Source organism: Hakea prostrata, chromosome 7 (assembly GCF_041222555.1).
Source record: "Hakea prostrata isolate BN-2017 chromosome 7, UWA_Hpros_2, whole genome shotgun sequence".
In the NCBI taxonomy this organism is placed as follows: domain Eukaryota; kingdom Viridiplantae; phylum Streptophyta; class Magnoliopsida; order Proteales; family Proteaceae; genus Hakea; species Hakea prostrata.
In genome coordinates, this window is record NC_142606.1 from 22,803,706 (window position 1) to 22,825,320 (window position 21,615).

Genomic DNA, 21,615 nt, shown 5'->3' on the forward strand with positions numbered 1-21,615 from the left:
GGGGAGCATGGCTTCCTGGCCCCAATGGCTGCCCTTGAAGAGAACCCTTAATGTGCAAATGGAGCCAATGAAGCCAACAAACATGAAATATAACAAGACAATTGGTGTTGGTGGCAGAAGCTATGGCCCTGAGAGATAGCATGCTATACACATTGGGCAAATGTGACATGGGCATTTTGAAACTGATAATCAAGAACTTACCCATCACCTAGAAGATTGTCTCCATTTGTTTCTACCATTTTCCCTATCTTGAGAGAATAAACAAGTGGGAGCACTCTAAAAAACCCTACCGCCTCTGAGAACCGCCGCTATGCTTTGAGGTGGAGAGCCTCTATCTCTCCACCTCCACCTCAAGTTTCTCACGGATTTCTTATGTGTCGGGATTCGGTTTCTTTGGTTGTTGGATTGCTCTCGTTTACGAAACAGGATTTCCGATTTGTTCTCACGCTCTGAAAAACCTACCGCTATCGTGCCTTGAGATGGAGTTCACCTTCGCTTCTTCTTCCTCACCTTCTCTGCTTTCCATTTCACACTACCTCTCTCTTTTATTTCCCTCTTCGTTTCCTCTCCATTTATTCACAGCTTTCTCTCCGTTCATCTCTTTTGCAAGATCTCTTTCTCTCTGCTTCTCTATTTTTTGTTTATCCTTAACCGGTGGAAGTTTTTGATTATCAGGAAAGTAGAGAAAAAAAAGAAGAAAAAAAAACTCAGGTAGATGAGTGATCCAGTTGTGCATCATGCAGGTCTAAATGGTTTACGCCGGAGCTGGAAGCGCCTCCCGCAGATCTGGAAGCATGGCTGCTACAAATAGCTCCTATTGCTGGTCACTGTAGGTTCGGTGTTTCTCCGCCGTTGTGGCTTTTGTCTCCACTTGTGGCGTGTTGTTTATGCCTTTGTGGCGTGTTGTTTCCGCCTTTGTGGCGTGTATTTTTGTCCTTATGGCGTGTCGCCTCTTTGGGCGTTTATGATGGAGGATACGTATATTGTATCCCTGTGTTTATTTGTGGCTGTGGTTGTTACAACTTTTATTCTAGGGGTTTGTAATGGGCTTGACCCATTCCTTAGCCTGGATGACCTTGTCTATTGCATGTACGACATTTGGTCAATTTTCACTCCTTGGTTCGGATCGATCTCTGAGTTTTCATGCATCAACCTTTTGTATTTCTTTTTTTCTTTTTTCTGTGTTAGTATTTCCTTTTAAGTTCATGAATGAAGATTTTCAACTTCTTACCAAAATAAAATAAAAAAAGATTGTCTCCTTTGGGAGTAGACCAATTCTAAATGATATTATGTACCTTAGAGCTAAGTTTATTGAATGTGTAATCCATCATATTTATAGGGAAAGCAATAGTTGTACCGATTCCCTAGTTAGGAGGGTTCTATCTCTTATGAGCGAGATAACTTGGCCCACTTCCACTGTTTGGCTCTAAGACCTTGTCAATGTGAATGCCTCAACTATAGTTCGTGTTTCTCTTTCTAAACGAAGTTTTTCTTTACCCCCCAAAAAAAACTGATATTAGCTAATTTTAGTATGTATGCACTGGAAACAAAGGAACTCCACATTGGAACCCACATCACTTCCAAATTACGGCTGTGTATGAGCTGGACATAGTGACTCATCCGTGAAGGAAAACGTTTTTTACAGCCACGTGGATAACAGCTAAGATTATTGATGACGTGGTATGAGGTGTCATATGAGATTTGTAGAAACCCGCACTTTGTAGAAAAAAAAGCCGTTGGATCGGGTAAGTTAGAGAGCCTTTAAGGCAACTTCACCTGTCTCCATGTGCCCCTGCCATTCCAATTAAAATAATATTATTATTATTTTTTTTTTCAATTTTAGAAAAAAATAAATATTACTTTATACTTAGAAAGCGTGGGTGAAGGTGAAGTTGTGTAGGTGTAGGTGTAGGTGCAGGTGTAGGTGTAGGTAAAGGTGGGGAGGATTAAAAGAGAGGATACTCTCCCCCTCCCCTCCCCACATTAAACTTTCACAAGCAAAAGGCCATGATTCTTGTGCCTTACGAGAGACGTCACTTTCTTTCTTTCTCTCTTCTGCATCATCCCCATAAATATATCCCTTTCTCTCTCTTATCTCAAGGCCCTGCTTCTCAGATTTCTCCTCCCTCTTTCCCTTAATTACTTACTTGTCCCTTTCTCACCACTTTAATTAGATGTACATACTTGGGAAATCCCTATATGTACTAGCTTGGTGCCATGGTTAAAAGGTTCATAAGAACCCAATGTCAAATTATGACGATTGTAAATTGTCTACCAACCATTAAAGAAAAGTTACATCAGGAATAATTACCTTATTCGACTAAGATTAGAACGCATCAACTTTTATCTTGACCTTATCGAAAATAAATCGTAATAAATGAATGTACGAGGAAAAGACGGGCTAACAAACCTTTTTAGTTGATTTGATTTACATAGTCAAACTATACTTTTCAAATGGGTGTCTATTAAACAAGCTTCCTAATGAAGGTTTAAGACTTTAAAGAAGATGGGGACAAATAACAGTCACTACAAGTCCTTTGGGTGAAAAGGGAAGGACAAAATGGTAAATGACACTGTTCCTTGAGGCTTTACTTGCTTTTCAATCTCCTCCTTTTTTCTTTTTTTATTATTAATTTATTAATTTATTAATTTGGAAGTTGAGTGGTAGATTGGAAAATATGAGAGAGAGAGAGAGAGAAAGAGTCATCTGGGCTGGGCTGGGTTGCCACTTGCCAGCGAAGAAGGTGAAGGATCAAAGCTTTCTCAGAGTCAAAGCTGGCATTTTTTAGGGTTTTTATTCCGCCCCACCACACCACACAAGCATATTTACCCTCTAGAAATTTGGTTTAAATCCATAGCTTCTCTCTGCGTCTCCCTCGCTCTCTCCCTCTGGGTGCGTGGGGGGTGTCGATATTTCCCCCCCAAAAAAATTCCTCCTTTGAGCAAAGGAAAATGTGCAGGATTTGGATTTGAGGTTTCATGGTTGAAGGTTTTACAACCATTACAATCATGTCGACTTCTCCATCTTTGGCTGGTGGAGAGAAGAGGCATTGGTGGCTTAGCAACAGAAAGGTGGGTAGTTTCTCTTCTCTGACTTTGGAGTAGTCGCTTTACTTACTACTGTGCTCCACAATATTGTTTCTCTGTTTTGTTTTCGTCTTCTTTCCTTAAATGATTAGCTTTGCAATAGAATAGAACAGTAGGCTTCCTGGGTTTTGTTTTGGAAGCTCTAATGGAAATGTGTTTGTCCCCATTTCTATGGTTTCTCTGCAATTTCTTGACTGAAACTTCAACTTTCAGTCTCCAATGCTCGTTAGCTTAGAGATTCAGATTGTTCCGGAAATGGGTCTTATGTATTGACATGAAAATTTTATTTTATTCCTCTTGGCAGATTGTTGACAAGTATGTAAAAGAAGCTCGAGCGCTCATCGCTACCCAAGAGCAGTCGGAGATCGTTTTAGCCCTCAATCTACTCGATGCAGCCCTTGTTCTCTATCCCAGGCTCGAATCGGCTCTTGAGCTTAAAGCTCGATCTCTCCTTTACCTCCGACGGTTCAAGGAGGTTGCAGACATGCTCCAGGAATATATACCAAGCTTTAAAATGATGTCTGAAGATTCGTCCCTCTCTTCCGAGAACTCGTCGCAGCAGCAGCTCCCAAGGGAACGAGTGAAGCTTCTCTCCTCTGATCACTCCCCGTCTGACTCGACAGATAAAGACCCGACCTTTAAATGCTTCTCTGTTTCAGACCTGAAAAAGAAGGTCATGGCCGGTCTCAATAGGAACTGCGAGAAGGAAGGACAATGGAGGTACATTTCTCCGCGTTCTTACACGTTTCTCTGTTTCAAAGATCAATTTTTCCAATTTGGTATTTGATTGCTTATCATCTTCTACTTTTTCTTTGCAGATACTTGGTACTTGGTCAAGCTTGTTTCCATCTTGGGATGATGGAAGATGCTATGGTACTTCTTCAAACAGGAAAACGTTTAGCGTCTGCAGCATTCAGGAAGGAAAGCGTGTGCTGGTCTGAGGACAGCTTCTCCTCCAACTTCGCTGCAAGCAGCGATAGAAGCAACCCAAATCCTCCGACTACTGCATCAGAGTCGGAGTACATAGCCCAACTCATTGGGCACATCAAGCTGCTTCTTCGACGCCGTACAGCTGCTCTCGCAGCCTTAGATGCAGGTCTCTATTCAGAGGCCATCAGGCACTTCTCAAAGATAGTCGATAATCGCCGTGGTACTCCACAGGGCTTCCTTGCAGAATGCTACATACACAGGGCTTCAGCATTTAAAGCCGCTGGAAGGATTGCAGAATCCATTGCTGATTGCAATCGAACCCTTGCACTTGAACCAGGCTCCATCCCTGCTCTTACTACACGAGCCAGCCTCCTTGAAACCATTCGATGCCTTCCCGATTGTCTTCGTGATCTGGAACACTTGAAAATCCTTTATGATTCCATCTTGCGGGACAGGAAACCCCCTGGCCCTGCTTGGAAACGCCACAATGTCAGGTACCGTGATGTTCCTGGTAATCTGAAGGCCTTGACTTCGAAGATCCAGGAATTGAGGCAGAGAGTGGTATCAGGAGAGACAGGTAATATAGATTACTACGCATTGATTGGATTGAGGCGAGGCTGCTCACGCTCGGAATTGGAGAGAGCCCATTTGCTGCTTACCTTGAAGCATAGACCAGATAGAGCCATTGGGTTTATTGATCGTTGCGAATTTGTGGGTGATCATGAAGTTAATTCTGTAAAGGAGCAAGCAAGGATGTCAGCATTGGTTTTATATCGGCTTATACAGAAGGGGTATTCGACTGTGATGTCCGCAATCATGGAAGAAGAGGCAGCTGAGAAGAAGAAGCAGAAGCAGCAGCAGCAGCAGCCGCAACGCAACAAGTCCAAGTCCAAATCCAGGCTCAAGTAGCCGTCTCTGAGCCGAAGATGGAGAACACAAAGAGTAATAATAAACCACAAGCAGTGGAGGTAAAACAGAGGACGCGGACTGATTCATCAGATTTCAGTGCAGTAGAGAACGAGGTTGAAGAGAAGAAGAATCTAGCCACTGCAAATGCTGTGTTCCAGGGAGTATTTTGTCGGGACCTTTCCGTGGTTGGAAATTTGCTCTCGCAGGTTGGGTTCAATCGTCCAATAACAGTTAAGTATGAAGCGTTAAGCTGCTGAAATGCTTTTCTGAACTCTGAAGTTGGTAACGGAGGGGGAATATGGGATTAGAGCTCTCTCAATTATCATCCATGTCTCCTTGTACAAAGAAAAAATGGAGAATTGAAATGAAAAAGAAACAGAACAGAAAAAGATCTGGGAAATTTTGTCCGATTCACTACTGCAGTTTCGATACTTGGGGTTTCAGTATCGATTTCTATGTTCTCCTCCTTAGAATGGGTCATTTTGTTATCGTTGTTTGTACAGTGCTGTTCCTTCATTTCTCATTTCTAGTGTAGTAGTTGGAACCTGTAGTTTATTTAGAATGATAGTTTTGGATTATCTTCTGCATAATATTCGCCGTTGTTTCCATAATATTCGCCATTGTTTCCATTGTTTGTTAGCTTATTATTGTAAATAGTATCTAAAATGGCTATCTATTCAATCCATATTCCATAGATGAGGTATTCTGATTAGATCACTACTGGTAGTTTGGGCAGCTCTGTCGTCATTGCTCTGTTCTTTGGTACCTGATAAATGGTCCCCCTTTTAACAACTCCAACACTCCAAGCTCTTCCTACAGAGTCTTAATTAATGGGCTTGCTGTACGAAGAGGAAAGGATGGGTGGGGAAAGGATTGGGGAACTTAAATTTTTCCATCCAAGAGGGTGAAACAAAACAAGGGTTCTCTGTTCATTCAGACTGTTCTTCACGCCTGGGTCTTCTTCGGTTCCAGAAGATGTCAGATTCCTGTACTGCAAAGCTGTGGTTGTGTGATAACATTAATTGTCCATTTAGCATAAATCATTCTTTTGAATCTCTTGTTTGCTGGCCATCCATTATGACTCGAGGTGGGCTGTTTTCTCTCTCTAATAGCTCAGAACAGTGATTCTTGAATGGAAACGAAAAAGAAAAAGAAAAAAGTTCAGAACAGTGATTCAGTGAGCTATAAATTCATAATCTCTACATCTTGTCTTCCTATACTAACATTTATCTCCATTGAAGTTAAGGGTTTCTACCAAAAAGAAGCCCTGGGTTGGACTCCGTATATGCCTATGGTCTTCTATCAGTTTCTTTTCAAGTTCTTGATCAGTTGATGTGTTCACTACTTCACTCTTCTTGGCCAAAAAGAAGAGTGAAGTAGTGAACACATCACTACTTCACTCTTCGTATACCCATGCAATTATCCTCGGTAAATGCTTCAAGATTTTGAATTGAATCCTCTAAAGAAAATTGCTTTACTGTGTCTTCTTGGATTCCCATCAGGTGGAATTCAGGATCTGTCCATGAATTGCAGCAAGTGCTGTGGTAAACAGTTTTTCAAGGATTAGAAGGAAACAATAATTCAAATTAGGAATAATTTGAATCAGTTCCATTGAAATTGTTCCCAAAAACCCCAAATTCAACTTCTCAGATCTAAGCTTATTAGCCACCCCAGAATCTCCTATCAGTCTCATAAAATCCCCGGGGGAATCCTCAAATGGGTCTTTTTGATATAAAAATGCAGCACATTGGTGTATAAAGAAAACCCTAAAATCCACTGACCTTAAAAGAAAATCAGGATAAAGACCAATTCTGACTGGAGATTCAGTTTCAATTTTTTGCAACCCTGAATCTGTTGGCATATCCAATTATTTCTGGCTCCTAAGGGATGACATTATTTGTCTTTCTGTCATCTTTGACTTCAATTTAATGCTCCACACCACACAAATCACACGCCATCATGGTTCACAAGTCACCACCACCCACAACCCTGTCTCTCCCATGATTCCATTATCCGGCCGAACTGATACCTATTTTGAATTTAAGAACCATATATAATGAAGGCTTTTAACCTATCTGCAGGTTTCAGATACTCTTCATTCCCTTAAACAAGATTAGGTACAATGATTTAGAGACAGCAAACCAATACTAATATGTATAATTTGACATACACTACCATAACAAAATAATTAGGTTGGGTTTAATGGTTGGCAAGTCTTGGGACCACGGTTTTAGGTATTGGTATTATTGGTCAATATGTATTGATATCATTGGAGATCGATAATAATATGAGCATCAACATGTATCAATCTAGTAGCTCAGAACATCAAAAAATGACATTATGATTTCGAATCTTTCGAAAAAGCCAATACTTATATTGGGTATCAATACAGATCGATTATATACTTCATATGGTTTTCAATCTTAGTTCATCATTTCCTCTAATTTTACTTAAAACAGCAATTATGTATGTCTACTTTGAATGTGGGGCATCTTAACCTAGTAATAGTATCACTGATCTGATAATTGAAATTTAGGGACCCATCATGAGTTCATGACCACAACAACAACAATGAAAATGTTTTCTCAGTCCACTCTTTAGGTGTTTGGTGATTTACACAGTAGTCAATTTATAGAAACAAAACTAGTTGTTTCTCTGTGGTGTGTTTGCCATTGTAGAACACCACCACCAGCATAACATGAGTTCACAAGGATGATTGGGTCCATCAGAGGTCGTTTTGTTGCAAGTTTTGATAACATACAAACGTGTTTAAGATAGATCACGCAGAAAAAAAAATTATTTTTCCTTCATGTGGGAGATGGTAAAGGACCTTAAATTATTGGAACTCAAAAGGATAAAAGAAAAAGAAGCAAAGGAAGCAGATGGAGAAGATGAGGGTGGGGTAGAGATGAGCTGATGCCTAGTCATGAGACTGGACCAGCAGATTGGCTGGCCACGTTGTAAGAGGAGCAGAGTAAGGTTGAAGCAGAGGAGGTCCTGGTTCTCTCTAAATGCTTAGCAAAGAGAGAAAGAAACAAAAAGAAAAAGCAAAAGGACTGTAGGGTTCAAACAATGGATATCATATTGGTTGGATCGGGTTGGTCTGAATCTTCCTCATGATCAACCCACATCTTGATGTCTTCTGTGTTATTTTCTTAATCTTCCAGTTGCTGCTTGCTAGCTATAGTTGGGTTGGCTTATAATCCTAATTCCTAAAGAAGGTAAACCCTAGAAGAAGAAGAAAAAAATGTGAGAGTGATCCAACTGGTTTATAACTGAACCAGAGTCAAACCAGATAACCCAGCTCCTTGCTCTAAATTTGTCCTGGCCTTTCCTGCAACTGAGGCTCCACATGGGGAATGTTGAATATGATGTAATAGTGGTGACTGATTGGGTGGCAAATTCATTATTGAGATGGCCATCCATGAGCCAACAACCAGAAACCCACACACCCAAATTTCTCCAATCAAAGCCATAATCACTAAGCTTTGGATTCTCTAGTCTGTAGACTCTGTACTTCAAATCTGTGGCAGTTCACAAAGTCAAATTAAAAAATAAAAATTCAAACATCAAAATCTAACACCATCACCCAATTGGAGCCAATAGGAGAGCAATGTGAAGATGCCCTAGATACTGATTTCTAGAACCATGGTCAATTATGAGTGGAGCCAAAGATGGGTTGGGTCCCTAGGAAAACCTTGTATCAGGACAAATCTAGACTGGGAAAGGACACTGGGAGGAATCAGTTGCTCAGTTAGTATCAGTACCAGTTATCCTCTAGCTGTATTTTGCTGTTTTCCCAAAATAATTGGAATGTCTAATTTGCCTCATCTTAATTAGTGCATAACCTTAACTTAATAAGGATTATTAATGTTAATCTATAGATGTTTAGTCTCTTTCATCATTTATTGGGATGGTGCAACTACCATTGATGCTATCAGCTTGCTTTCTTCTGATGATGACTATGACCCTATTATTTCTGATGTAGTTTCTCCTGGGGCAATTCCTACTGCAAGTCAATGAATCCATCCCTATTTTCCCTCCTAAGTGGCTGGAGAGATAAGCATTCAATCATATAATTGCGAGTTAATTATGTTTTTGTAGAGGCATCTATAGTTTCAAAGTCAATGGACACAGGGAAAAAACAATTCAAATACATAATCTCACATGAATGATAGGAGAATAAATACAAATGTGTGAGATGCATGATTCTAAGCATGAGTAATGTATTAGTTGACAAGTGATTCATATCAAAATTTATCATGTTTACCGAGAAACTTTAACAGCAAGAAAGAGTAGAACTATGAAAGGTCATATTCAATGTACACAATATCTTTCTATATGACTTCTATCTTGTGGGCAAAGGAAAGGGTAGGGAGTTGAATTATTATTATTATTTTTTTTTTTATGAAAAAGAAAATTAAATTAAAGAAAGTGAAACAAAGTCCCATGGACATGCCCGTCCTGAGGATTACTTAAAGTATGGAGATGAAAATTACACAATTCCCACAAGGGTAGCTTTAAAGGGCCAACTTTTGTGCTCAGGGAGAATATTAGCCCCAGCTGTTTGTTTATTTGCAATGGTGGATTCTTTCCTTTGAGAGAAGAAGCTTAAGCTGGGATGTTTGAATCTGGGGAACAAAAAGAAGATGAGGAGATGATGGTAGATGATGTCAAACAAGGCATGTGAGGAGCTTAAATGTCATGTGCTCTCCATTACATTTATTTTATTGGATGTTTTGAAAGTTAACTTAGATTTAAGCAACAAAGAAAGAATATTATTTGGTTATTTTAATAAGGGAAAGGAGAAGTGTTTAATGGTCAAAACAAGAAGCTTGACAGAGGGGATGAATCGTTCTGCCATGGCTCTCTGTGTGTTTCCACTTCTGATCAGTTTCACATGTGAGAGATGATTTGGTACTGAGATACGCAACCAAAGATAAGCAGGGACAAATTAATGCTTTGTTAAATGAATAACTTATTCTGTTACTAAGCAGAATTTGGAAAAGTGGGTCTGTGTGGGGAAAAAGATTAAAGATTCTCTTTCTCTCTCTCTCTCTCTCTCTCTCTCTCTCTGTGTGGGTGTCAAATCTAATCTATTTCTCTGACTTGTAGTTCAAGTTAGCACATCCCAGGCTGTCTGAAAACTAAAAAGAATGGCTATCTGGTTAAAGCTTGTCTTAACTATATTCCCTGTTTTGCTTTGCGCCTCTGCTGCATTCTTTTCAAATTTCAACTCCTGCAGTGCTTTTTCAGATGTTATTCTATTGATAAAGCCCATGAACGAACACAGAGAGAGATCCAGAAACGAATGGAAGTGGTCATTTTTTTCATGCTAAATAAAATGGATTACTTGGACTCTGGCCACTGGTGAGATATTTTGTCATACACTAGGTAGACAGGCGAGAATGGTTCAAGTATAAAACCTTAATTCAAACTAAAAAGTAGCTACCCTAACTCTAAAAGTGAACAGAGAAGCCATAAGAATATGAAAAGGAGGTTCACGTCTGGACTTAACTTAGGTTGTCTTCACTGCATGCAGCACGGCCTTAGGGATCCACATCCAAAGCAGGGCTATATTAACAAGTGGCGGAAACTAATATTGTGTTTGGAAGTCATGGTACGTACAATGGATACTTTTTAAGGAGCTTCAAGGATACATTTATCAATTTTATGAGTGACACTTTGTTCAATCTAATTTCATTAATTAGTGGATGGGTTTGGCACATTAGTATTAGCCTTCTATGTAAAGGTAGTAAATTAAGGAAGTCTTAGATTTGAAATTTTCCCCTTTCACATTATTCCCTCTCCTTTCCCATTTCCCTGGTTCTATAGGTCCTAGTTCTTGTGACTCCTTTGATGATGACCCATTAAAAATTTAAAATTATGAAGCAAAAATTGTACTGATCTATTCATATTAGGATCAATAAAGCTCGACATTTGATAGGAAACTAGGTGTTCATACAAAATTGGAAGTAAAAGATATCACTATCTTGATGCTTTCTCTATCGCACATTAAGGAGTGGGTTCATATCTAGTGCCCTATGAAGGAATGGTCTTTTTTCTTCTGGTCAAAATTAAGGAATATAGTCATTTCATACACAGAACTACCAAAGATTTAGATGGGCCGATTCATACTGGCATGGCCCAAATCAGGTAAGCATACTACAGAAGTGTACCAAGCCCACCAGAAATACAAATTTTGGGCTGGGTTGGAAAATTAAACTAAACCAGGTTCATAACTTTTTTACCTTTGGAGTTCGGCCCACTCTAAACAAATATGTTCTTCAATCATGGAAAGGAAGTTTCTCTTCACCATAACTCCCTTCAAAAACTCTTATACCAATGTGGTCACTTTATTCTCATGCAATGCTGGGGAAGAGGGCTGGATTATGGCTTGTCATCTTTTCAAATCTGTTGGGAAGTGAGCAAGAATGTGATGCCAATGGAGAAACAGTATCTGTATAATCAGCATCATATGGAGAGACAATGTTTCTATGTGATCATCATCTCAAGTTTGTTTGAAGCCTCCCACCATTGATGATCTTTTGAGTTTTGACACTTGTATCTGCAGAAGTCAAAGCATAAATAACTCTAGACAAATGAAAGATGGAATGTGTGCTAATACCAAAATCGGGTGCTTCTAAAGGAGTCAATATCAAATGAGAATATCAGATGAAAGCACAGCTGCGAGGTAAGAGCAACATCAGTCTTTTAATCGACATGAATATGCATGAATTAGTTTAATAAAACTGCTGCTATCATCTTCTGACCAAGATCAACTTGATAAATCATACCAAAATTTTGGGGTAAAAAAAGAAACTATTCATTACAGTGGTGTGAAGCAAACTAAATACAATCCCATTGACATCTATCACAATCCGATGGGCTGCAAGACAAATGTGGGATGACATTTCTATATACACATAGGAAGAAAAGAAGTCTAATTACACGATTAAATTCAAAGAGGGCCTTCTCTTGGTACTCTTTAGAATTCTAATAATATCATCTTCACTACACTTTGAAGCTTGAACAAACCTAGTCTTCCTCAGGATTATCTTCAAAGAAAGGATCACAGCAATCAGCATGCATGCCAATTCTGCACCCTTGGAATCACTTGCATTGCCTCCTCATGTCTGAAGAATGTCAGACTCAACAATTCTGGTTGTCATTGCTATCTGAATTTGTGGAGACCTATATATTCTCTTCTGACCGAGTTAACAGGTTTGCAAATGACTTCTCTGACCAAGCAAGAGTATTAAAAAGCACATACCTCTCAAGGGAATATCCAGGTTTGCACACATACTCTACTAAGTAATCAGCCAAAACACAAGGGATTTCATGCCTTAGGAACTCTTGGACCCATGGATCAATGCATGGTATTCCAGGGCTAACAATGGCAAAATCAGCTCCAGATTTGAGGAAACGGGTATATGGTGGGGATGTTGCTAGAATGGTGCCATCTCCAGCCTTCAAGACGCGTTTCAGGGTATCCTGGTTGATGAAGGAATTATGAGTAACTGAATACAATCAACAGAATGCAACAGTAACAACAACGAGCCTTGTCCCAACAATATAATCAACAGAATTATTGGGGGGGGGGGGGGGGGGGGGGAGTAATTCACATGATTCTGAGGCTTATTTATTTGTACTACTAAATGTAAAAGAAGCAGCAGATGTACTCAAAATGTTACCCAACCAGATTTTTACAGAAAAATACCAGAGGAGGTGCAATGCATTCTCCATAAATGATAACACGCATTCCATAGAAAGCACCATGACCAGTCCGTTCCCTTAAGAGTCGCCACTTCCTGGGAGCCTCAAAATTGATTGTGCCATCTTCACTGAGGCCACTCCGATACCATTCATAAGGTTCTTCAGGCAAGAACTTCCTTGCCTGATTACTAGCAGTTAGGTAATCAGTCGTGAGAATCCACCTATGTTGACAGAGGAACAATCATTTTCAAATATAGTTGAGTCTTGAGACTGCTTAAGTTCATGAAAAGAAAATAATGAAGTAAAATATTTTATGCTGTTGTTGAGCCTGGAGGTAGAAAAAGCTATAGATAGCTTTCCAGCAGAAAGTAGCAAGGATGACTTGAAATACCTCCCGGATGCTGCAGCAGCAAAAAACTTCTCTGTTCGGCGAACTGGTTCTGGGACAATGAAGTGTGTAGCCTGATATGACCACTGGTGAGAATCTCTGCAAAATTTTCCCCTCAAGTGCCGTATAACTTGCTGGAACTCTTTCCTCTGTAGATGATGTCCACTCAGAATAAACCAAACTGGTTGACGTTTTACGATATTACAACTTCCACCATCTTGAAATGTGGTCAGATCCATTTCACGAACCATTTGATTACTTCTATCGCTGGTCTTCCCATGTTTAGACAAATTCACGCTCAAAACTTCATTTCTTATTGGCTTGTTCTCCTTCTCAGCATCCACATACTTCTTCATCTTACTGGCAGCCGTACACTTACCCGTTTGACATGCCTTTGGCACCTCTTTCTTCTGAACACCAATGTTTGTCAGTATCTCTTCTCTGTCTCTGCCTTCATCAGACATCTCGATCTCATTTACAGTAGTGACAGCCTTTCTTTTGGTTATTCTTGAAGGATGCATTTTCCTTTTAGCACCATTTTTCTTTACCACACATTCTGTTGTTTTTCCCCTATCAGTCATCTCTTCCCTAAATGACTTCTTGAGCTCAGATCCCTCTTGTCCTTCCCTTAATTCTTCTCTTTCTTTGCCTTCGTCAAAAGTCTGTATCTCAGATACAGAGGATAGTGTATTTCCCTTGGGTATCTTTGGTGAGTGTTTTTCCTCCTGAGCCATCATCCCAGTTTTCTTTCTGTCAGTTCCCTCATCATGCTCAGCTCTGACTTTCCCTTCTCTAACCTCATTCCTTTTTTTCACTTTCTGGTAGGTCTTGATTCCAGCCACAATAGATACTGTGTTCCTGGTTCTCCTTGAAGATAGTTCCCCATCATTAGTAGAGTTTTCTAGGACTGCAGCTGCTAGAGAAGATAATTCACTCATATCAATCTTTCTTATATTCACAGTACTTGAATGCTCAGCTCCAGCATTGCCTTCTTCGCTAGGCATTCTATCAGAACCCATGGTCGATGTGTCAACAGAGTAGATTGACTTAACCATCTCTACTTTTTCAATGAGTGGCTTCTCAAGCTTATCTCCATCTTTTTCCTCGAGTGATTCAGTCTTATCATTGAGACTTGCAGTCTTCTCCCCTTCTATCTCTTCCCCCACGATTACATCTGCAGCTGAAGTTGGCCGAAAAACATTATGTTTCTCAGTGACTCTTTGCTGATCTTCTGCTCCCTTTGTGCCCTTTGTGCCCATCATTGGACAGAAGGTATATCCATTTGGAGTTGCAGTGTTATCAAAGGTAAACGCACATTTCAGCTTCTTATTTCTAGCAGTACTTGACCTGGAGCCTAAACCTTTTTGGCCAACCACTTTCTTGGCAGTCAATCTATCATTCACTCCCTTGAGTACACCCAAATGAACAGGATTTTTTGACTCCTCAGCCACAGTGGTTTTGATATTGCGAGATGAAACCTTGGCATCCTGGAGCTGCTTTTGGGGCTCTGTGTTTCCATCAGCAGGATGGTCTGATGCTCTGCCAATTTGAAAATCCCCTACACCAGGCCCCCCAGCTGTGCTAAAACTTTTTAAAGCCCCCATTGGTATTCCAGATGACTTCCCCAGAGGAGGGCCAGTCACCCTCTTATTATTAGGAGATTCAGTACTGTCGAAAGTTAAAGTATGCAAATCAGGAAATCCACATTTCAATGATATGTGGTTAGGACTTAAGGAGTTCATCATTGATGAACCATTTAGCTGATTCTCAACAGAATCCACATAAGCAATACCATGATGCTTATTATTACTAGGTGTATGATCAGTTCTCCTTGGGGAGGCACTAGCTGTCACTGATTTAAGCTCCAACCCTCCGAGAGTGCATCCCGGTCTTACAGGAGCACAAACTTTTAAATCATGATTTTCCATATTTGGCGATTTAATATCATTACTAGAAATAGCCAGCGCTCTCTTCGGAGGTAGTGAACCAGTTTTCTCTCCCTGAAGATATAAAGCTCCACTATCTAAATCACCATTATCCTTGGTTTGATCTGCTGTTAAGGAAGAAGTGCCAATCCCAAGATTGATTTTCTTTCCTTCTAAACCTCCTCGCAAAGATTCACATAAATGACCTGAAGATTCTGCAGAAGTTGAAGTCGAGGACCTCCTTGGGGTTCTCCTGGAGTATCTAACTGTAATTAGCTTTGCTGCATCAGAGTGAGGGAACAATGATGCAGTTCTTGAGTCAGATGTTGATTCATTGCATTCTTTAGTGTGGTTGGAAATATTGTCGAATGGAATTGATGTCCCACCACCAACAGCATCCCCAGAAAGAGCTCCATTCTTGCTACAGCTGAAGTCCCCGATGTCCATTCCATTTACATTATGGAAGTTTGAGGCTTCTCCAGATGTGGTATCTTTTCCACTACTAGCTGATAACCTATCGTTATCAATAATATTTTCAGCACCACTTGACAAATCTTTAGGTAAGAAATTTTTCAGAAAGATCTCTGGCACATCCCTTGTAGGCATGGGCGATTTGGAGTCTCTTGGATTTCTAATTGTTAAGCCAAAAGGGCTCCCTCCGACATTATTTCCATCACATTGCTTACTACCATAATACTCCCCAGTTTCTTCATCAGAATCCTTGGCTTCAGTTTCCATCATTTCAAACTCATAACCACTGTATTAAGAAGGGGAAAAAATAATAAGAAACCCACAAGTGAAACGTGGGGAATCAAATTACTGAAGAAGGCATGGAAATATCTGTTTATTTTACTCACAAACTGAAGACAAACAAAGAACATGATTTATTGTGTTGAAAGCTTAATTAATGGAGTCCTTGGAAAGAAATTGACAATACACATGGCAGAAGCATTACCATTGTTGACATGGCTTAACATTCTTAGCAAAGCTCAATGATAGGACAACTAAATAATTTTCTATGTTAACTTGTATAGATACTTAATAGTAGTGCACATTTAACGGCTATCATATTCTTTTCTTGTATTCCAACTTACAGACCTTTGGGAACTAAATTGTGGCATGGCTTCTGTCACATCCAAATAATGCAGCTCCCCCCCCCCCCAAACCTCATATGTCATCCATGTCTATTGATGTGAGTGCCCCAATATTAATCGATTTCAAATAATTCATCCTAAGAAAATTAAAAAATCATTTCTTCAATGACTTACCATTTTTCCTTAATCCATATTACCTAATATTTGCCATGTAGTCAATTATCATTCAATTGTAACAATTTCCTTGATATTCCCCGTTTAACAGCAAAATATGCATCACAGATTATCCAAGCGAAAACACAAGTGCAGAGATTAATACAGAACTGCACCATGCATGAATGATGCAAATGCACCCCCACTCACGCCCACGCACCCACCACAACAAAGATGAAAGGAATACAAAGACCTGCGATTTCTAATGCAAAAGAAATGGAAAGACACTGAAAGTTTGCTTCAAAAATAGTAGTTGCCTCACAGAAACGAGTAAAGAAAAGCTCACCACTTGTCATAGTTGCCTTCAGGGACAATCTCCCATGCTCTTAAACTTCACGAGATTTCATGTTCATAATAAAATCCTCAATCAGAAGTCAGAAGTAAAATAAAAATTCAAGATGTCACATGGTTACTCTACCAAAGAAAAGAGACTTCATTTCAGATAAGAAGTAGAATAGTACCAGTCTTCCAACCACTGATGATTGACTAATTTTATCTTCAAATTCTTTGCAAGTTCATACTTCTCTCCTAGATCACAATGAGCAAACCATTACTCAAATTGGATATCTACTAGTTATAGGAAACAAACACACAATTGTGGTTTTCCCTCGTGTATACTCAATATAAAATTCGATATTAGATTATGTCAAGGGCAATACTTTATTAAACAACATTAAAAAAAAATCTAAAATGATTTCATTTTATGGAATTTTACCAAGTAAAATAATTGTTTCATAAAACTTGACAAAAAGATTGTAACTATCTAACAGCTCTGGTTCTTAATTTAATGAGTAACAAATTATTATCCAACAAATATAAGTATTTTCCAGGACTGTTGAACAATGAATTAAAAAAAATAAGGGTGTCTGAAGCAATAAAAGCTTTAAAGGATGAAATTAGGCAAGGGACCTGAGCCAAATGAGTTCCATTGTGTGGAGGGACCTAAGTATATGTGATTTATATTGGCCAACCAAGTTCTTTAATAAGATTATGAGCATGTGGAAGATGCCACATGAATGTACAAGAGACATTGAGTTTTAGTTTTTCAAAAAATAAAAGTGATATTCAGAGCTGCAATAGCTACAGAAGTGTAAAACTAATCATGCATAGTACGGTAGAAAGATCAACAATTTATTCACTCCTGGGCAGTTTTCTACACTGCCAGGAAGATCCACTACAGAAGTTGGTTACTTACACAGAAGACTAATGGAAAGATTCAGATATCGCATGAAGGATATCCATATGGTCTTTATCGACCTAACAAAAGCTTATGACAAAGTCCCTACAGGGTGGATGGTACTAGAGAAAACAATTGTTGCCAGTAAATATGTGAGTATAACTTTAGTCTAAAGACATGTTTGATACTGAGGAGACTAGTGTGAAACTGGTCAAGGTGAGGAATTCCACAGAAATAGCTTTAAGCCCTTAATGTGTTTGCATTTAGAACCTTGGTTGGAAAATCATGAAGAAACTAGGGATTTCTTGCATTGAGAGACAAAAGATTACAGATGTCAACTCATCAAAGAAGCATAACAAAAAAATGGCAACCAAAAGCAGAACTCACTAACTAAACATCTTAAAGAAATGTTCATAGGAATAAAGAAGCCGCACCCTCAAATTTGTAACATATAAGATGGGTAACTTTATTTGCAACCAGTGGCTTGGAGAACTGTGCGCCCATCATGCCTACCATTTTCTGCTAACCAAAGAAGAAAAAAGGGTACAATTAATTGCTCCTGTCACAACAGAATTGCTAACTTTATTTAGTTTACTGTCTAAGATATTCCTTTAACTTTTGAAATCATATGAAGAGAGAGAGAAGATATAATAAGACGTGAAACTTTAAGGAGGAAATGGTATACCATAATATCTTCTCTATCTTGCCTTTGGTATCCTGTTAAGCAAACACATAGAGATTTGGCACCTGGGATTCCATTTAAATCTTTTACAGGTCTGTACAAAATCTGTGAGGAAACCGAATTAGCAAATCAAACCTTGGAGTACAATAAGAATAAACAGAGAAATAAGAAGTCATCACAGAGAGCACTTAGAAGAAGGAATATATACTGTCACATCATTTGCAAATTGCCTTACCTATTAACAAAGAACTGCTTCAAAATCAACTTGAAACCCATATATTCATGATTATGTATTAGAAACTGATTGCACAAATATGAAAAACAATTGACACATGCAAGTAAAATGAAAGTTCAATGAGCAAGGTTGAATTTAGCTAACTTTCATAATTTCAGTAGCTTGTAAAGAAATATGGTAAGCACCCTCATTAATGTATCACCCAGATTGGGATACTAGAGAAAAAGAGATAAAGCAGACAAACAAGATCCTGATGTTAGGGAAATGACCCTACTGCCCTCACAAGTTTTGACGATCACAAGCATATATAAAAAGCACTAACAAGTTACCGTTTTGTTAAGATGATCACATCAATCCAATATATGGGAGTATATGCACGTAAGTGAATCCAGGGAGCGTGCATTGGACTGAACTGTCTGAAAGGTGCACAAGACCCAAAATGAAGCATCTGCACCATGGAAGATCCTCATGGGACCAACATACAAGCATACACTTCAGATGCTCAAGATTGAAGAAAGAACAAGCAATGAAGACAACGGACATAGGCTAGGACAAATGGCATGTTGTAATAGCATATTTTTCATTTTTATAATTTTTGTAATCTACTTGCATGTGCATGAAGAACTATTGGGTCAGATTTTAGGGGAAAAAACTGAACTTGTAAAATATATTTGGAAAACCTTAAAAATGCCACCGATTTTTGTGATGGTCATTCATCAGGCAAATAAGCCTGATCGACCATCAGCATCAGGTTAAAACCATTGGGAACCACTGGTCAATTGCCAGGTTGATGGTCGATGCATTGGACAACCGATGTTCAACCGTCAAGCAAGGCTGGCCTCCAACAACGAGTTTCAAATGGCTATCTTAAGCCAGTCAACCAAGAATTCAAAAATATAACCATTTTCTATCCATTGGAGCCCAATTCAAACCCAACTTTTTGGCACAAATAGGGATCTTAATGACACCCTTAAGCACAAATTTTGAAGAATTACTGACCTACTTTATGTTACTCACAAATCATCTTTGTCTCCCTAAAAAACCTAAAATCCTTTAGATTTCCATTCCCTGTTCAATAGAAGGTTGGCATGTTGAACCCAAGGAGAAAAAGCTAAAATAAACTGTGTGTGCATTCATTCATACATTCATACAAGGGTTTGTGCCACACCTGAGGTAACCTTTCACTTTTATTATTGTGAATGGATACTCTTACTCGGAAGTAAGATTGTTGCAAAGGTGTTGTTGCCCATATTCAAGATTTTGTAAAGGTGTTGTATCCCCATTCACCGTACTGAAATGGACATTCTAGTCAAAATCTGTCAAAATCTCTCTAAGGTCAGAGAGGAGTGTACATGGACTCTACTGAGTCAAACCATTAGAGAATTTTGTGTGCCTTGTCTCTTGCATTTTAAACTTTCAATATTTAGGTGTTAGTTAAATTTTTATAACAAGGCCTAATCCACTAGTTCAACCTATTCACCCTCCCCACCTCTATGTTGACTTTCACCTGGACAAGTCAGATAATCAGTCCTCTCCAACAGAATTGATATTAAAATATAATAGGTAAAATTATCTGAATTCTTCTACCAACGTATAAGGAGTACCTAAGCCTGAAAGAGAGCAGAAAACAAATTGAGCTTGGGTACAACTGACAGTTTTCAGAGTCGAGGCCTAAGTTTAGAACATTAAGATAGTTAGAGTGTTCCAGGCTGGATGAATACAAAATTTACCACTTTCAATGATAACGGAATTTCATTAAGAACCTAGAATAAGAGTGATGGATGAAAAAGACACGAACCATATCTGCATCTACAGGCATTCCGGTATCAAAACTATGCTCAACCCATAAGCGAGTAACCACTGTTTTGCCATCATTGCAAGCAGAAACACAAACAAGATCATCCTGCATAAAATAGATAAGGAAATGAAGCATGATTAAGTCTTTCAGACTATTATTTTGTTTTTTTTTTTAAAAGGTCGGGGTGGGGGGTTTAACACTCTGAAATTCCTGATGTGAATGTGTGATTTAGGTAGGAAAGAGAGAGAATGACTTACAGTGACAACATTGTCCACGATTACATGTGTGCAACTCGGACCGTATTCCCCGACATCAACGCCACCTCCACTAACAAGCTTCGATCGAATCTGCGAAAGGGAAAAACAATCAGATATCGAAGCCTTCGACTTGAAAAAAATACAGGAAAACCGAATCGAAGAGAGGAAATAAAAGTACCACCTGCGCTTCGATTAAGGGATCAAATCCCAAAAGGACGAAACGAACGCCAATAAAAATATTTGCCATGTTATGTTATCACAAGAAGAAATTTCCCCTCTTTAGGGCAGATTTCAGAAAAGAAACGATTTTGGGGTTAGAATGAGATGAGATGAGAAGAGAAGAGAAATGGACCCTAAGCAAAGATTGCAATACGGTTCTTTTATTAGCAATGGCAGAAACCAAAGCTTCGCGAGCATGGATGAAGAGTGGCGGGAACTGTGAATTGTAGTGTGTGACTGTGTGTTCTTAACAGAGAGAGAGAGACACGAGGAGATAAAAGGAAACCTCTTCACTGATTTGATTTTTGGCGTTGTGGCGGGAGATAAAAAAATGTTTACGTGGCAACAATGTGTCAGATTTCCATTATTTAGGTGCGTTTTTTTTTTCGAGAAAAGGAGATTTTATATTAGAAAGAATAACTAGAATACATACAATAAAACTGGATTAGGTTTTAAAGAACCTACCACAATGCCGCTCTTCTAGAATATATTGGGACAGCTGAGCAGGCAAAGAGAGAGGATCCAACATATTTAGGTGTGTTTGTTTGCAAAGGTGAGGTGGTAAAAAAAAAGCATATAGGGGGCCATGTGTAATGGGGTGAGGGAGAAGGGAAAAAAAATGAAGTAGTGTAATGTTGATAAGAAGTTCTGGAGAATTCGTCCGGTTCGATAGCTACCGAATTTTTTATGCCACCAAAACTTATATCTACTTAAGATCATCGAGATATTGCTGATAAGTTGGAGAGAAATTGCCATAAGGTTGATGGTTGATTTCTCTCAATATATGGGCAATATCTCGATTTTTTGCAATATTTTCAAGATTTTCCGGCAATTTCTCTAGTGATTCTATATGGGAATCTTCAAGGTCAACAAACAATTTTACCAATTTTGTCTCAATGATTCAAACCTCAAAAGGCATTGTGCCAAGTGTGGTTAAGGAAGAGAATTTATATAGAATAATTTTTTGAAATAATTCAAATTCATA

The 21,615-nt window shown here is 38.9% G+C and overlaps 1 protein-coding gene and 1 pseudogene across 2 annotated transcripts; one reads left to right on the forward strand and one right to left on the reverse strand.

Annotated features, from left to right (window-relative positions):
• Positions 1-2,827: 2,827 nt before the first annotated feature.
• On the forward strand, positions 2,828-5,632 carry LOC149010621 (uncharacterized; annotated as a pseudogene). Its single transcript, XR_016174752.1, has 3 exons — positions 2,828-3,072; positions 3,392-3,807; positions 3,906-5,632. The product of XR_016174752.1 is annotated as an uncharacterized LOC149010621 (transcript).
• A 5,916-nt stretch (positions 5,633-11,548) lies between these two features.
• LOC149010622 (BRCT domain-containing protein At4g02110-like) lies at positions 11,549-20,860 on the reverse strand. The gene is made up of 10 exons (XM_089164029.1): positions 20,593-20,860; positions 20,412-20,501; positions 20,155-20,259; positions 18,125-18,226; positions 17,874-17,961; positions 16,724-16,790; positions 16,549-16,593; positions 13,034-15,712; positions 12,647-12,863; positions 11,549-12,420 (listed from the first exon to the last, which is right to left on the reverse strand). The coding sequence occupies exons 1-10, from the start codon at positions 20,656-20,658 to the stop codon at positions 12,121-12,123; spliced, it is 3,759 nt and encodes a 1,252-aa protein (XP_089020155.1). The 5' UTR covers positions 20,659-20,860; the 3' UTR covers positions 11,549-12,120.
• Between the last annotated feature and the right edge of the window lie 755 nt (positions 20,861-21,615).

Coding starts and splice junctions, on each gene's coding strand:
- LOC149010622 (XM_089164029.1), bottom strand. CDS start 20,658: ATGGCAAATATTTTTATTGGCGTTCGTTTCGTCCTTTTGGGATTTGAT. Junction 15,713..16,548: donor GAAGGCAACTATGACAAGTG/GTGAGCTTTTCT, acceptor TTCTTAATACAG/TGGTTATGAGTTTGAAATGA. Junction 12,421..12,646: donor AATGCATTGCACCTCCTCTG/GTATTTTTCTGT, acceptor TTCATCAACCAG/GATACCCTGAAACGCGTCTT.